This window comes from Haplochromis burtoni, unplaced genomic scaffold (assembly GCF_018398535.1).
Source record: "Haplochromis burtoni strain Fernald_Lab_line unplaced genomic scaffold, NCSU_Asbu1 Contig_58, whole genome shotgun sequence".
Lineage (NCBI taxonomy): Eukaryota > Metazoa > Chordata > Actinopteri > Cichliformes > Cichlidae > Haplochromis > Haplochromis burtoni.
In genome coordinates, this window is record NW_024582419.1 from 1,125,869 (window position 1) to 1,142,400 (window position 16,532).

Sequence of the window (16,532 nt, forward strand, 5' to 3'; positions counted from 1 at the left end):
TTAAAATAATACAGCTTTTCTTTGCGTTAATGTAAAGAAGTCCAGGTAACAATGGACCACAATCACCCATCTGACTTAATATAAAACAAAAAGTGAGTCACAGGAGGACATTTCTTCTCATCTTTCTCATCCGTTGAGAAGCTGAAATCTTATATCAAGCAAGAATTTGAAAACTTTTAACTAAAATGTTAGAATAAGACACAATGTGACTTTTTTGCAGCTTGTTGTTGGCAACAAATTCAAAATGAGCCAATTTATTTAAAACAAACAAGCAAACTTATAGGTTGATATTTTGTCCTTGCAACATTTTTCATTTTTTAACACAAGCTTGAACTAATTCTGCGTTCTGATTTATTCGTATCTTGAACTGCATCCCAGCTTTTCTTAGTAGTCACATCAAATAGAAACACACAAAAACCTTAAAAAAAAACACTGATGTGAAAGGAAAGGGAACATTTCAAAGCCCCCAAATTACCATAACAATAACTGTAGATATGAATCATACTCATTAATAATTATTCTGCGTAGGCATATCAGAGACCCAGAAACGGTCGTTACTGTTTTCCAGCAGTAGACTGTGTTACCTAATGCAGGCTCAGCACATTAAAAGACTAATCAATTATTCACCGCTCATGTCAGGCCAGCTGAAAACTGTTGGCTAGTTTAGTTTCTGGAGTAAAGGCCTCTTGGGTTTGTCTTTTTTGCCCACCGTAATCTCTTCCTTTTGTTGGTCAGTCTGGTTGGGCTTTGTCTTTTTAAATATGCCAGTGACTGCATGCATTTTGAAGGTAGCACTTAACAAAGCCAGTTGTGTACTTCTTTAGGGCCTGTTTGTTGTTTTGTTGGTTTGTTTGGTTGGAGCCAGTTTGTGTTGTTCTGTGAAGCTGGAATAGCCTCTTTCTTAAAAACACTCTGACAACTTCCAGAACAGTTCTCTTATCTGAATTATCTATAACTAAAAGGGACACGACAACATGTTATCTGCATTCAGGACGTGCTTGAAAATGCAGTCATTTTCAGAACGATTACATCTTCATAACAAAGGAACTGTCATGGTCCCCTCGTCCTCCTGTGCCAACCTCTCTATCTCGCTCTGTCTACGTGGGGGTGTGTGTTTGTAATTCTGCTTGTCGGCTTCAGAGGCTGAGCCTTCTTGTGTGTCCTCTGCTGGCAGGCCACACCTGCAAGCTGTTGAGCAATCACTCACCTGGGTGCAATCTGATGATTACTCAGCGACTACTTAAGGTGGAACAGTTCCCAGAAGAAATTGCTGGGGTGTTGCACTTGCTGTGGTAGTGGGAGCACATGAGGTGCAGCATGGGTGGTGTGTTTGATTCTGTGAGAAATTCAGCTTTATCTTTGAGCTTAAATGATTCTCTGCTGTGCAGATACTCGCTCGCCACATGTAGGGGAAGTCTGTGTGGGAGAAAGTCTCCAGATATCACCCACCTGCTTCACTCAGAAGACACCAAACAATTGACTTTTTTGTGAGTTCAATAAACCTGTTAAACTTTTATTCCTGTATTTGAGTCCAGATCTGGTTTGGTCCTTGACAAAAACACACACTTTTATTTTGTCCAAATTATTATTCTGGAAGAAAAAACAACAACAAAATGTTAAAATATACGATCCATTGTGATGTCGTCCCAGTGGAATCACAGCACTACTTGTTTCATTATTTTATTTTCATTTCTAATTTTGCCACTTTCAATTTTCCAGGAATAAATTGGCCAATCGGTTTATCCAAGCAAGTTATAATTACTATTATGTGGATACAGTACAGCAAAAATATAAACAATTTTTTTATATGATAGAAACCAACCCATACAAGCTATTAGAGCCAAAGACATTATAAGAAAGAGACATGATACCCAAGAAGGATGGAAGGAAGGAAAATACAGCAAGGAGTTGGCATTGAAATTTGGTGGAGGGAAAAAAAAGCTTTTAAACCTTACCATAGAACAAAATCATCAAACTTGTTCAAATTTTATTCCAGATAAAATGCAGATTTTATGTTCTGTTAACCAACTGAATTAAAGCTAATTTGAATGGCGTTCAAAATAATTGCCAAATATTTAACCCGAGCTTTTACCAAGACAGCAGTATTGAGACTTGCTTCTAGAGGACAGGCCTCTGTTTTATGGGTTGCAGACAGTGCAAGTGAGGGTACTGCAAATAAAAGCTGCGCTGGACAGACTTTGTGGGGTGACCAGATCCCACCAAATTAAATGTCGAGCCCTGAGTTTGTTTAAATCATGACATTTTGATATACCTAACTTTAAGAAAAAAAAGAGGTAAACTATTGTGGTTACAGGTTCTACATCACTCAAGTGAAGGACAAATAAAAGCAATTAAAGCGTTTTTTCCAACTATTGTGATGCCACACTCCACCCTGCTTTCCTATTGGCCTGTTTGTGTGGCTGGTCTCATCTGCAGAGGTGGTGTGGCTCATTTCCAGTTGGTGACAATGGTTAAACCAGGGCTCAGTGAGCCATTGTTCTTTATAAACGCCCTCAGTGCTCAGATGCTGTGTGGCTCTCCTCCCTGAGACATCTTTTGGATTTTGGTGCAAATAAACAACATTGCATACATCATTTCTTCACCCATGCACTTATTTACACCAGTGATCGCATTTGTTACACACCTTGTGGTTAGTTTAAGCTCTTTCCTTGCTTCTGGATAACATGCGCTGACATATGAGCCCAGCTCTGCTTTTTATAATTAGGGGAACAGTGGTAAACCTTCCCAGGAGTGAACGCTCTACCAAAATTACTCTAAGAGTACACTGATGACCCATCCAGGAGATTGCAAAAGACGTCTAAAGACCATGCAGCATTCAACAATACAACAATAGTTTTATTCAAGAATAAGAAAGAGACTGGGTATCCATGGGAAAGTCCAAAGGAGAAAACCACTGCTGACCAAAAAAGAACACAAAGAGTCATTTCACGTTTTCCAAAAAAATATGTGGACCAACAAGGCAAAAGCTGAACCTTTTACAAGGTTTTCACCCCGTTGCATCTGGAGTAAAACTAACACAGCATTTCATAAAAAGAAATTCATACCAACAGTCAAACGTGGTGGTGGCAGTGGGATGGTCTGGGACTCCTTGCTTTGGCATGACCTTAAACAGGCTGTTCATGCTGGAAAACCTTCCATTGTAGATAAATTAAAACAACTCTGCAAAAAAGATTTACCCCTCCTTATCTCTGTGATCTGCTTCATATCACCACAGTTTCCCGCTCTCTCAGATCTTCATCTGCCACACCTGCTCGCCTTACCACTATGGGGCACAGAGCTTTCAGTCACTCTGCTCCTTGGCTCTGGAACTCACTTCTTTCAGCCTTAAGAAATATAGATTCCCTTCCCTTGTTTAAGTCACAACTCAAAACCTACTTGTTTAAACTGGCTTACTCGCTTTAATACAGATTTTGCTTGCTGTTTTTGTTGGGGGGGGGGTTATTTTTATTTGTTGTTTGTGGTTGTATTTTGCTGGTTTCTGTATTTTAATTTATTAGAATCTATTTTTAATCTACTGTTTTATTGATTTATTTTCTCTTTGTAAGGTGACCTTGAGATTAAGAAAGGCACCCTCAAATAAAATTTATTATTATTATTATTATTATTATTATTATTATTATTATTATAAAATTCCTCCACAGTGATGTGAAAGACTCACTGCAAACTCTTAATTGCAGTTCTTGCTGCCATTGGTGGCACAGCCAGTTATTAGGTTTAAGGGACGTTTACTTTTCCACATAGGACCAAGTAGGTTCCATTAATAATAAATCAACACAATTTTACTTTTAAAACTGCGCTTTGTTTGATCTTAAACGTTCCCAGGCAAGTTGCTGGGCAAGTAGGTGGCGCTAATTCACCTTGTTGCTGTTAACCGCGAAGAAGAAGAAAGCGGAAGCGAAGAGAAGTGCTTCCGGTTGACGGTACAGATTTGTCAAATAGCCTCTGCATGGCATGGTTGACAGGATAGCTAACGATTCGGGCAGAGGACCGGAGTGAACCTTTTTTTTTTTAAGTCAGCTTGTAACAGAAGCTAAGCAGTGAAAGGACTCCAGAGTAACTCCATCTCCTCTGCTCGCTTCACCCGCTGTCCTCTCGGTCTGAGTGCTTATTTTCACGTTTGTCATTGCTCGGTTGTCTGACTGAAGCTAGTTAACGCTGCTCTTTGAAAATGGCGGATGTACCAACTGAGAAGAGCCTGGACGATTTCTTTGCCAAGAGGGATAAAAAGAAGAAGAAAGAGAAGGGGAAGGGGAAGGAGTCCGCCGCGGGGCCCACATCGGCGGCACTGAAGAAGACCAAGAAGGAGAAGGAGAAATCGACTAAAAACGAGAACCAGGACGCTCAGATCGATAAGGTAACCGGCGCTGCTCTGCGATAACTTTTCACATCGCTACCACACACCGGTGTCCGGCCGGGTGTTTGCTCCCGGATCAGAATTAGAGCTTCTGGGAGAGAAGCCCTGCTTGGCGGCAGCCTTTCCCCCCTCCCTACGTTGTTTTATCAAGTCGCGGTAATAACGTGAGTTTATTTTCTAGGATGATGGAAGGAAAAGCCGGCATATGGTTTCCAGTGGCACAACAATGTGCCACGACGCACGTTTTGAGCTTTTTTTCCCCACGATCTCTGACTTCGAGTGCGATCTTTTAAATATGTTCTGACTTATAAGATTAGATGTAAACATCTTAAATCCACATGTTAATCATGTGCCGGCAGGAGGTAAAGCTGACAGCCCTCCTCTTTGTATCGTGGTTTCTCAACAAGGCCGAGCCGCCATTTGTTATAAGTTGTTAGCAGATCAGCATCTTTTTAGCACTTAATAACATCAGGATATGATCAGGTGATACAGCTGATCGATTAGCTTTGACGACTTGTCACACACACAATGATGACTGGACTACAGTGATCTTAGAGGCCTGTTAAAGTGTGATTTCACTGTGAGGTGCACGAATTAATGTTTTCCTCTGCCCAGGAGGACGAGGAGTGGAAAGAATTTGAGCACAAAGAAGTGGACTACAGCGGGCTTCGACTCCAGGCTTTGCAGATAAGGTGAGGTTAAAACATGTTTGGTTAAGCTGTGCTTCAGCAGAAGCTTGCAGGAGATAACACTCCCATACAGATGTTTTTGGGACAGAGGGTGGAAAGAGAAGTCAAATTTTCAAACAGCAACAGCGCATCCTTCCTGTTTTCAATGAATTAATTCATGGATTAAATGCTGAGAAACACAAGTTGACCCCCTCAGCTGACCCACAACTGGTCGCAGGAGATGGCTGCCCCTCCCTAAACCTGGTTGAGCTGGAGATTTCTTCCTGTTAAAAGGGGGTTTTTCTCCCCACTGTCGCCAACTGCTTACTCATCTGATTGTTGTTCTTCTATGTATTATTGTAGGGTCTGTACTTTACATTATAAAACCCCTTAAGACAGCCGTTTTGTGGGGGTTTTTTGCTGCTAGATAAATAAAATACAATTTAATTGAACTTATAATAAATTGCCTGTGTAGAACAGATGTCATACTATTTTATTACTAAGCCACAAACAGCTCAGTTTGATTTAAAATAGTTCAGACATTTCATAATAACTGTTAGTTCATAAAATGGATGTTAAAACATTATGTCCTAAAAAAATTAGTGCCGTTTCAACATTCAGTCAAATGTTATTACAGAAAAACGCTACTGTGGTAACACCAAGAAATCCATCAGAAACTCGTTACCTGGAGTTTGTTCTGCAGGTGAAAACAGAAATATTGTGCTAAACGGTCAAAAACATCCTATTTTTTTTAAATAAATAGAAACGATAATAAATCTGTGACAGATGAAGAGCCGAATCTGTTACTCATATACGTTGGTGTAGTATAGCGGGCAATGGCTGGTGTTTTGTAGTAAAACCAATTCTGAGTCAGACCTCTGGCTCAGGTTAAATCATCACTTTGGATCACAACGAGATGTAAAGGCGACATCTGACGACCTCACCTGTACCCTCAATGGCGAGTTTTGACACCTCAGTATATATCATTAAAGGCGTGGTTTGACGACCACTGGAATAGTTTTCGGGTCTTTCCAGGGGTAACTGCATAGACAGAGACCACCCTCTCTAACTTCTGATTCACAGGCAGTTTTGTTCTACAAGAAGGTCTGAAAAAATGCCAGTAACCACTCAATTCAGAAAAGAGCCTCAAGGTTTTCTCCTAGAACATTTTCAAGGAGTAAAGAGTTAAGGCATCCTGCGGGGTGGACTGAAGCCCCGCCGGGTGTTTCTGGGCTCCGGGCCTTGGTTTTATTTTTTTAAGAGTTTCTGTTCTGAACCTCCACAGTATAAATAATTTGAACCCTTGAGTGAATAAATAAAAGAACAGCTGTTTTAGCTGTGAGGTTAAACAGAGGGAGTGGTGAAAGAAATGCTAATCAGCTGACGTGCGCCACTGTCAGTGGCTGATTAGAAACAGAACAAACACACAAAAAAACCTCTCCACTGCCATCCTGATTGTTATTTATTGGTACTGACTTAGAATTTCACAATCGGACTTCCCTAAAATAGGATGGACGAATTTGTCCACACACAAACAGTTCCAAACATTTCACAAGGTGCAACTTTAACCTCAAGATCCAAAAATCATGCCCAATTTAAGTTGACCTTAAAAGGGGATAGCAGGCAATGTCCTTGTGCACCTCTGGACCTCTTCCAGTGTTCCTGCTATTTTTAGATCATTCCCTGGAAGTCCTGTTCTTGCAGCAATGCACACTATGTCTCCTCCACTGTATTAAAACAGCAACTGTTAATCTTCTGTTTCATTTTGAGGAAGAAGACAAAGTCTGGTGAGTAGAGTTGGTCGTAAGCAGTGATTGGGTTGGTCCTACTTCACAGAACAGGCATCCGATGTAACGCTTTTGGGCCTGGGCACGGTCGACACTACCAGCTAACGCTGGAGGTTGCTTGTTGATATGTAGCTGGAGGTCCAGCATCACCAGCGATTAAATATGACAGGTCAGTTTGACACAGAGGTGGAGGTTTCTGCACACTGAAGGGCCCAAGCCAGATGGCCCAGAACAGGACTTTCACAGAGTGATCAAGAAGTATCAATATCCATAGTATTAAAACAGTGTGGAGGTGCACTGCAGTGGGGATGGAAGCCAAATTTCATGGGTTTTTTTGGGGGTTTTTTTTTTTTGTGAGTCTTTGGCTCTGAACCCAAAACTCTAAATCAGCCATATTTGAATGCTGTCATTTTGGTGATGGAAATAAAAGGAAGCATCTTTGTTTTGCTGTGTAGTAAATGTACAGGGACACACAGGACATGGAGGTTTCTGTCCTAACCTTAGCTTAGTAACTCTGAAGATCAGCTTTGATGCGTTCAGTTATATCAGCATCTGGGCACTCTGCTTTACTGCCTCCTGGTTGTTTGTAGTGACGAGAAAGAGGAAGAGGAGTACGAGAAGGAGGAGGTTGGTGAGGATGGAGAGATCATTCTCGTCAGTGGAGAACGAGGTGAAAAAGGTCCCTGGAACAAGTCTGGTGCCGCGCCTCCTCCTGCTCCTGTGGGTGAGTAAACCGATGTAAAATCGACCTTTTTTCTTCCTGGGGGGCCTGAGGGCCTTTATTTGTTAAGGAAACCCTCAAAACCTTTTTTGTTTCAGTCATTTAAATTCAGCTTTTCCATTGTTTTTTTTGTTTTTTTTGAGCAGCACAGTGATTTTTGTTTTTTGATGCATTTCATTTCAGCAGTAGAGAATGTAGAGGTACCTGAGGCGAAGCCCGCTGGTGTATATCGCCCTCCGGGAGCTCGACTTACCACCACCAAACGAGGCCCGACCCAGGGCCCTCCTGAAATCTTCAGTGACACACAGTTCCCCTCTCTACTGGCCACCGCCAAGCACGTTGAGACACGCAAGTAAGCAGAGTTTACAGGAAAACCGTTATAATAACGTATCTGGATGACCCTAAGGGCAAAATATTCTTCAGCTCTGGGAACTGCTTGGCGATTCTTTGTAGATCACTTATTTCACTCTCGCATCTGTGTTAGGGTTGACTTCTGCCGTGCTAGTTTTACGTGGCAGTGTATTCTTGTCTCACAATGATGTTAGCGCTGTAGTCATCACATCCTTATTTTCTCCTGTTTGTGCTGTAGCATCTAGCCTTTGTGTGCCACATAATCCATTTTTGTTAACAGTAGTTGTTTTGATTTTCTGGCTTTATTTTATTTGTAATTTTTGTTTCAAATATGGTATTTAAATATGTACTAAACTTTGTACTTAGGCTTGTTATCATTGTCCTGATGCTTTCATTATTGGACACACGGCCTCATGTTTAGAATACTCTGGTATTTAGACAAGTTCATGGTTACTCACAGTCTGAAAAACAAGCCCAAGTCATCACCCCTTCACCACTGTGCTTGACAGTTACTGTGAGCCATTTGTGCTGATTAGCCAAATGTGGCTCTGTGCACTTTGTCATAACAACATTGTTCCAGAAGTCTTGTGGTTTGTTCACTTGCAACCTTCCAAACAAGCCAAACGTGTTCAGTCTTTGTGCTCTCATGAACTTTTAACTTTTAACAAGCTAAGTGAGGCCTGTAGAGTCTGAGGTGTGGTGTGTGGTGACCTTTGAGTGAAAAGTTGCCATATTAGCAACTGAATATTTTCCACTTGTTAATAATCATTCTAACTGCAGAGTGATGGACTTCATATTGTTCGTAAACCTTCCCAGATTGATGGGCAGCAACAGTTGCTTCTCTGAGATCATTGCTGATGTCTTTCGTCCTTGGCTTTGTGTTAACACACGCCTGAATGCTCCAGACCAGCAAACTGCCAAAGCTTCTCATGTTATAGAGGTGCTCACACTTACTGATGATCAGTTGATCAAAGTCATTTGATTAGCAGCAGCCGGCTGCTACTGATCTTCTCGATAGCTACGAAAGTAGTAAGGGGGTACTTAGTTTTTCACTGGACATAAAGCGTCTAAAGGCTCAGTTATGCAGAAATGATTATACTGTGGTGCCACCATAATTACAGTAAGTAATGCTGCTTTCGCTCCTTGAATGACCTGATGTTTGTGTTTCAGGGACAGAGAAATGGAGAAGACCTTCGAGGTTGTGAAACACAGGAACCGTGGTAGAGAGGAGACCGGTGGCGCTTCTATGCAGCACTTGCAGCTCGACAACCAGTACGCCATCCTGGGGGATAAGTAGAGCGGCGTCCCTCTGTCCCCTGGCCCCTCCAGCACGGTCCTGCCCAGCCCCTTTGAAGGAAGCTGATCCCAAAGCTGTGTGGACTGCAGTCCTGACAGAGCTCACGGTGCCACCATCACCACACACAACACACAGCCCCATACACACACTCACACAACACCCCACCACTGCAGCACATACAGTGACACGCCCTTTAAAAAGATCAGTAAACACACTTCACATACGTTTGGTTGGCAAAACTGAAGGACTGCATCTGAAGGGGCTGAAAGAGGGAACCACCGAAACGGAATTAGGAAATACACCCAAACGTACGACACTGCAGCAGCAACAAAAAGGCGACACAGGTGTCCTTTGTGGATTGTACTCAGAGCAGCGGTTGTGTGGCGCAACTTCTCTCTGGACTTGCTTTGAGAAAAGCCACAGAGGATCGAAGATGACTTTAGGCAAGATGATTTTACAAACTTATGTGAGAATATCTATTTTTTTGCAAGATCGCTATAACCCGCGGTTATTTTGAGGTGTATTTTTGTTCTTTTTTTCTTGAGTTGCGGTTGGGACTTTGAGAGCGGGGATACTACCTCAGCAGCATAGCTGGTGGTGACCATGTGGACTGAGCTTCTTCTTCTTTTTTTTTTTTTTTTTTTTTTTTTCCCTACCCTCACTGTGGTGGAGATGGGAAGGGGGGAGGGGCGAACACCAACCTCCCCCCACCCCCTTCCCCTCCCTCTGCTTACAAGCTGACCATCAGGCTCTTTAATTTAGAAACTTGAAACATTGTTCTTTTTCTTCTTCTCTTTTCCTTTTAAATTCACGATGACAACACTCTGCAGAGAGCAATGGACAAGAAGCGATAGGTTGCGGTCCTCATTTAGATGTTTCTTTATAAAGTGGCCTTACTGGTAGAAAGAAACTGCATTGCCATCTGAAGTGAAGTGCTGTCTCAACGGGCTGTTGCCTGCCTCCGGATCTCACCACTTTGCTGAAAAAAAAAGACACAAAAAACATGCAAAAGAAAAACAAACTCAAGAATGTAGTGCTGTTTTAGTTTGCCTGATGATTACAACTACTAACTGTCTTTCATATCCACTGTTTGATTCTGCTGCCCTTTTTCTCATTGAGCATCAGACGAGTCATTAAAGCTTGTTTCTAATCTGAAACCAGCCTTTTGGTAACAAATGCTTTCCTGTGGTCTGAGTGATTGGAAACCACTTTCAAATGCTGATTTCTTGATGATGTTTGACCATACTGACTAAACCCCCCCCGATTTTTAAGGCTTTTGTGTTTTTTCCTCACAGGTAATCCAAAAATCGCAGTCCTCATGTAAAACAGGTAGCTTGTGCAGCTGTGCGACACCCAGTTAATATCCAGTGGGCTTTAAAGCAGTGTGTTTAGAAACATAAAGAAATGAAGTTATGTTGTGTATGTTCTTCCCATGAATATGTTAGGGAGCATTGATACCTGCTGGGTAATATTTGTGATGAAAAAGACCCTCAACACAGAAAAAAATAAATAAAGTGATCCTTGTGAATTTAGTCTTGTCTGAATCCTTGAAGCTGTAAACGCCTGACTTGTGTTAATCTGATGTCCCCTCGATTATCGATTCCTATGTTGTCTCATTTTGTCAGAGTAGATGTTTTTTGTCCCGACACAAAAGTTCCAGCTCTTGGGTGAAAAACACATTTTAAATGACCTTATACATGCATAACAACAAATAAGAGAAACGTCTTCTTTGTTTTAAATACAGCCTTTTAATGTTTATTCAGAGAAGGCAGTGAAACTAACAGATTTTGTGGTCTGTCTCTGGGAGGTTTCATGTTTTCATCTTTTTAGCGTCTCTTGGATACGTCTTCTTTCGCTGTTGCTTCCAATGACATGTTGTGATGAACAGTCTATAAAGTATACAGAGGAAAAAATAAATAAATAAAATGATTTCAGTTAATTGCCACACAGTCTCAGCTGTCTTGTCCATGTTATTTCAGATAAAATGCTGTTGTAAGACATGAAATCTGTGCTGATGGTGTGTTACCTCTGAAGGAGTAGAATTACTTTTAAAGGGGATGCGCGATCCTATGAGGAAACGCCTCATAGGATCGTGCATCCGCTGACAGCCAAATGACTCAACTGACTTTCAAAATTTAAAAGAACCCACCCCCCACCAAACACACTCAGGGTCTGGATTTGTCTGGATTTGACGTACAACTCGAACATTTTACTCCCAAGTCTCCTCCCACAGAGGTTGATTATCTTTTTAATACTTTTACATCTACACTGCGTATGACTCTGAAAGGGAAAAAAATAAAACACAGCAAAACCTTAAATCAGACATACTTGACTCTTAAATTAGCATTTTAAAGCAGATGACTCGTAAGCTGCTGTGGAACTGGCGTGTCATTAATTTGTTTTATTTGTATTTTTGTAAAAAGCCCCGTAAAGCTAGAACATCTTACTACTCATCACCGATTGAAGAAAATAAAAACAACTCTGAGCGGGGCATTCATTTAACCTTAACTATTAATGACTTGATGAATTTATTTGCAAATAAAATTTTAAAAGAAAATGTTTATAGAAAAAATTATTCATAACCTCAGTCTCTAGAAGTAACATTATCTACAGCTACTTTCAATACCATTAATATTTATTTAGTCTATTTCTCCAATTGATCTTAACTTCAGTAATTATTCCTCCAAACCATCAACGTGTCTTTTAGACCTAATTCCTACAAGACTCCGCAAAGAAGTCCTGCCATTAATGAATGCTTCAGTCTTAAATATGATCAACCCATCTCTAATAATCAGCCCTTCAAGCTCACAGTAATTAAGCCACTACTTAAAAAGCCATCACTTGCCTCAGCTGTTTTAGGTAATTATAGGCCAATCGCCAACCTTCCTGTCATATCAAACATCCTTGAAAGAGTAGTTGTCAAACAGCTAACAGATCATCTGCAGAGGAATGGCTTATTTGAAGAGTTTCACTCAGGTTTCAGAGCTCATCACAGCACAGAAACCGCTTTAGTGAAGGTTACAAATGATCTTCTTATGGCCTCTGACAGTGACTCATCTCTGTGCTTGTCCTGCTAGATCTCAGCGCAGCGTTCGATACTGTCGACCGTAATATGTTATTACACAGATTCGAACATGCAGTCGGTATTACAGGTACTGCGCTGCAGTGATTAGAATCATTTCTATCTAATAGACTCCAATTTGTTCATGTAAATGCGGAGTCCTCTTCACACACTAAGGTTAATTATGGAGTACCACAGGGTTCCCTGCGCGGACCATTTCTGTTTACCATTTACATGCTTCCCTTAGGCAGCAGCATCTGAAGGCATAGCGTACATTTTCACTTCTATTCAGGTGACACCCAACTTTATTTATCCCTGGAGCCACGTAACACACACCAATTAGTTAAACTGCAGGAATTTCTATTAACATAACATAACATAAAGATCTGGATGTCCTCTAATTTCCTGCTTCTAAATCCAGTTAAAACAGACGTTATTGTAACTTTCTGGTTATGGTATCTAACCAGAAAGTTACTCTGGATAGTATTACTTTGGCCTCCAGTAACATTGTGAGGATTAAATAACAGAAAAATAAATAAAACTGAATTTGGTCAGAGTAGGTGTTTTTTTTGTGTTGTTGTTTCATCTCCTAAGTAACAAATAGATTTTAAATGACCTTATACAAAGCATAATAACAAATAAGAGGAACTTTTTAATTATAGGTTTCTAATGTGTATTCAGAGAAGACTATACCATCAGTCGAACGGTGTCTTTCTTTGTGAAGTTTTTAGAGCACATTTGGTGCGTCTTCTTTCACTGTCGGTTCAACTGTTGCTTCCACTGTATTGTTGTGATGAACGGCCTATATAATATACAGGAGGAAAATAAAATTATTTGCCATACGTTCTCAGCTGTCTTGTCAGTGTTATTTCAGATTAAATGTTGTTGTAAGACATTATGAAAGCTGTGTTGAAGGTGTTTTACCTGTGTACCATTTCTAGGTGATGAACGAGTATTATTAGAGGATAGAGAATGCCAGATAGAGGTGGGTATTCTCTGAAATGCATTGGATTACATTAGTTACAGGCTTTTAAACTTAACCTTTCCCCCGACATCTAAATCAAATCCAATCTACAAATAGTTTTACACACCATCAAACCAAGAAATGAAAGATATGTCAAGTTTTGTAATATTTTAACAATTCGTCAGGGTACCTTTGGTAATCTTTACTTAAACCGATAAACATGAAAATATAAAACATTAGAAATACTGGTTGATGTTTCTGGTGTTTTATTAATGTAGTACTTACGGTAGGTGTAGCTCTAGCTGAATGCTAGAATGACAAAGAACAACTTTAAGTCTTCTTAAAATAAACCATTTGATGTTTAAGAAGAAGAAACATTTTAATAAAACGAAACAAAAAAGTAATTATGGAAGCTGCACAAAAAAGGTGGAAATAAAAAGATTTCATATTTTCTCTCTTTCTGGACATTGATGACACTGAAGTTGGAAATGTAAGTTGCAAAAACTAAAGGGACAAAGATTTAATATTAAAATAGCTATAGAATATGTTTTTCATGATCTGTATATGACCTATATAAGATCACACCATCCATGTCAAATAATAAATTAAGATGACTTTAAGCTGCAAAAATTCCTTATTTTTTTGTTGAGTTTATCTACTTTTGTTTTGCTCGTTTTAGAGGCTGTGATTGGGTGATGTTGTTTCTTAAAGATTGGATTAACCTCCTAAGACCCGAACTCTTAAACGTCATGCATTTTTAATTTCTCTTTGATATTTGGGCTGTTTGGGGCCCGATGAATGTAAAAACAAAGATTTTTTTTTTACCTTACTTTTGTTTTTAAGAAAAATAAGAGCCACATATGAGGATATTCGTTTAAAAGTTTGATAGAACAGCAGTATAATGTCCTCGTAAGTGGATATCAGGCCCATGTAGAGCAAAATTGAGTATTTTGGTCTAAATAACCCAAAATGTGATGTCCACATATGTGGACGCCAGGTCCTAGGAGGTTAAGATGTAATGACAAGTGTTTGTATTTACTACCTGATAAAACTTAAAAACAGAATAATGTTAGACAGATCCCAAATTCAGTGCTAGAGGTTTTTTTGCCTCTTTCTTTTCCCTCAGTGCTGAAAGGTCATTGACATTTCAAAGCAAACAAAGCAGCATGAATCACTCCAGCTGATTCTTGGTGAAAAAATATATTTAATTCAAACTCATGTTTACATCTGGAGTCGAACTTACCAGTTAAACAATAGCTTTACAAAACTACAAAAATATAAAATGACATCTAAATATTTATGAAGACTATAATTTGCTATTGGCTCAGTGAGACCGTTAGTTCCTTTCAACCATTTAAATTTCTTCCTTTCAGTAAATCCATGAAGATCAAACAGGGATATGAATGTTCTTACCGAAGCTGTGAGAATAAATCCCACCAAACAGAGCAGTGCGAGTCCTCTCATCGTGGATGTGATCAGCGTCTGCGCACAGACCTCCTGTTTTATAATGCAAGTGTTTGTAGGTGGAGACTCTTTCAGCTCTTGTTTAACATCAAAGTTCAACTTTGTTAGCAAATGCAAACATGTTTGCACTCACAAAGTCTGCTTTATTCTTCAGAAAACAACATTTTTAGTTTAATATAATTCAGGCCCTTTTTACTTACTGTTTCTTTCTTTCGTTTTATTTTTTTTATTTTATTTTTTTTGCTTCTTTCTTAAGTGTTATGTTTGGTTAAAAATGCTCATTTTATTAATTTTATTCATTTTTTTAAATCCATTTTATTAATGATTTTTTGAACTGGAATAATCCAACTGTAAACTAATAGTGTTAAAATAAGACCAAAACCAGCTTTAGTCTTTGTTCAGACGGGTGTTGTCATGTTGAGTTAGGTTGTATTGGGCTGAATTTGCAGGTTCTCGGCTCTAAAACCAAAATGTAGAGGTCTGGACATTCCTCTCTACACTGTACCGCATGCAGTTGTTAAGTTTGTGTTTAGGAGTTTTGCCTCCTAAACAAAACTTTACATTGGAGAGACCAAACAGCTACTTCATAAACGCATGGCACAACATAGAAGAGCCACCTCCACGGGACAAGACTCGGCTGTCCATCTGCATCTAAAGGACAAAGGTCACTCTTTTGAGGATGCCAGTGTTCATATTTTGGACAGAGAGGACAGATGGTTTGAAAGAGGAGTGAAAGAAGCCATCTATGTCCACTGTGAATGACCATCTTTGAACAGAGGTGGTGGTTTACAACACCAACTGTCTGCCATCTATAATCCAGTTTTGAGTTCCCTCCCCAGACGCCTTAACGCCCACTCACATCCTGGGCCATCTGACCTCAGGAAATCACATAGGGTGGGGCAATGGGTTCACTATGGGTTCACCCGAAACCTTGGCTGATTGTGACTTGGCTGATGCTCAGCTCAGCAGGGGTGAGTCTAAAAGGGTGGCATGGGGTGGCACTGCCCTTTCTAGACCCACCCTTCTAGACCCCTCTTGGAATCTGATTGCCTACCCTCTAACTCCCACTGTCATTGGTTTAGAAAACTGTCCATCTGAAACTGCCTTATCTTATTGGATCACAGTACTGTCAATCACTCCGCAGAATCACAGTCGCGTTTTGACAACACCGGTGATTCGATCTGCACGTTTCTGCAAGTAATGTGCAGAAAAAACACTCTTACATTTAAAATGACTTTTAAAGCTATGAGCTAATATTGATTTTAAAATGTGTAGCTGTTACATTACTGCGTGTGACTAGCTTACTTTATTTTTGATTTGTAATTGTCTAACTGTTAATAGGTTAAATTTGTATGTACTTTTATGTAAAGCTTGTGGTTTGTGAGGGAACAAAGCACTGTAATCAAAGTAACTGCATTTCAAAGTCTAAACATTACAAGCTGAGGACATTAAATTTGAGATCACACATGATTATTGCCCCCCTCTCTGCCACCTTGTTAAGAAAGTCCTAGAAACGCCCCTACAGCTCCGACTCTGATGTGATGCATTCAGTTTCTTAGAACTTAAATAACCAGGCAGTGCTTAATTGTTAATGAAATATGATTAACGTGAAAATTTAACGTCAGTTATTAATCCCTATGTTAGAGTAGGTCTTTTTTTTTCCCATCTCTTGAAAAACACATTTTAAAAGACCTTTTATTAAGTTTAATAAATAAAGAAAACTTTTACCACAACATAATTTTAGTGTTTATTCAGAGAAGGCGGTAACACCAGCAGAATCACGGTCGTCTGTCTCTGTGAAGATTCACGCTTCAACATTTTTAGCATCACGCGTCTTCTTTCAC

The 16,532-nt window shown here is 39.9% G+C and overlaps 1 protein-coding gene and 1 long non-coding RNA gene across 4 annotated transcripts; one reads left to right on the top strand and one right to left on the bottom strand.

Moving 5' to 3' along the window:
- Window positions 1-3,881: 3,881 nt before the first annotated feature.
- cdv3 (carnitine deficiency-associated gene expressed in ventricle 3) lies at window positions 3,882-11,148 on the top strand. 3 transcript variants are annotated; one of them, XM_005922569.3, is made up of 5 exons: window positions 3,882-4,375; window positions 4,991-5,067; window positions 7,421-7,554; window positions 7,738-7,903; window positions 9,073-11,148. In XM_005922569.3, exons 1-5 carry the CDS (start codon window positions 4,190-4,192, stop codon window positions 9,197-9,199), a joined length of 690 nt encoding a protein of 229 aa, XP_005922631.1. In that variant the 5' UTR covers window positions 3,882-4,189; the 3' UTR covers window positions 9,200-11,148. The 3 variants fall into 3 exon arrangements, with proteins under 3 accessions (XP_005922631.1, XP_005922630.1, XP_005922629.1); XM_005922568.3 differs by having other exon boundaries at window positions 4,994-5,067; window positions 7,735-7,903; XM_005922567.3 differs by having other exon boundaries at window positions 3,885-4,375; window positions 7,735-7,903.
- LOC121814549 lies at window positions 10,928-14,750 on the bottom strand. Its single transcript, XR_006054423.1, has 5 exons — window positions 14,638-14,750; window positions 13,510-13,533; window positions 13,185-13,256; window positions 12,954-13,062; window positions 10,928-11,088 (listed from the first exon to the last, which is right to left on the bottom strand). It is a non-coding gene; the product is annotated as an uncharacterized LOC121814549 (long non-coding RNA).
- Between the last annotated feature and the right edge of the window lie 1,782 nt (window positions 14,751-16,532).

Bases quoted from the DNA above. Each gene is read 5' to 3' on its own strand.
- cdv3 (XM_005922567.3), top strand. From the start codon at position 4,190: ATGGCGGATGTACCAACTGAGAAGAGCCTGGACGATTTCTTTGCCAAG. The intron at 4,376-4,990 runs GTAACCGGCGCT...TCCTCTGCCCAG, and splicing joins AGGACGCTCAGATCGATAAG to GAGGACGAGGAGTGGAAAGA. The intron at 7,555-7,734 runs GTGAGTAAACCG...ATTTCATTTCAG, and splicing joins GCCTCCTCCTGCTCCTGTGG to CAGTAGAGAATGTAGAGGTA.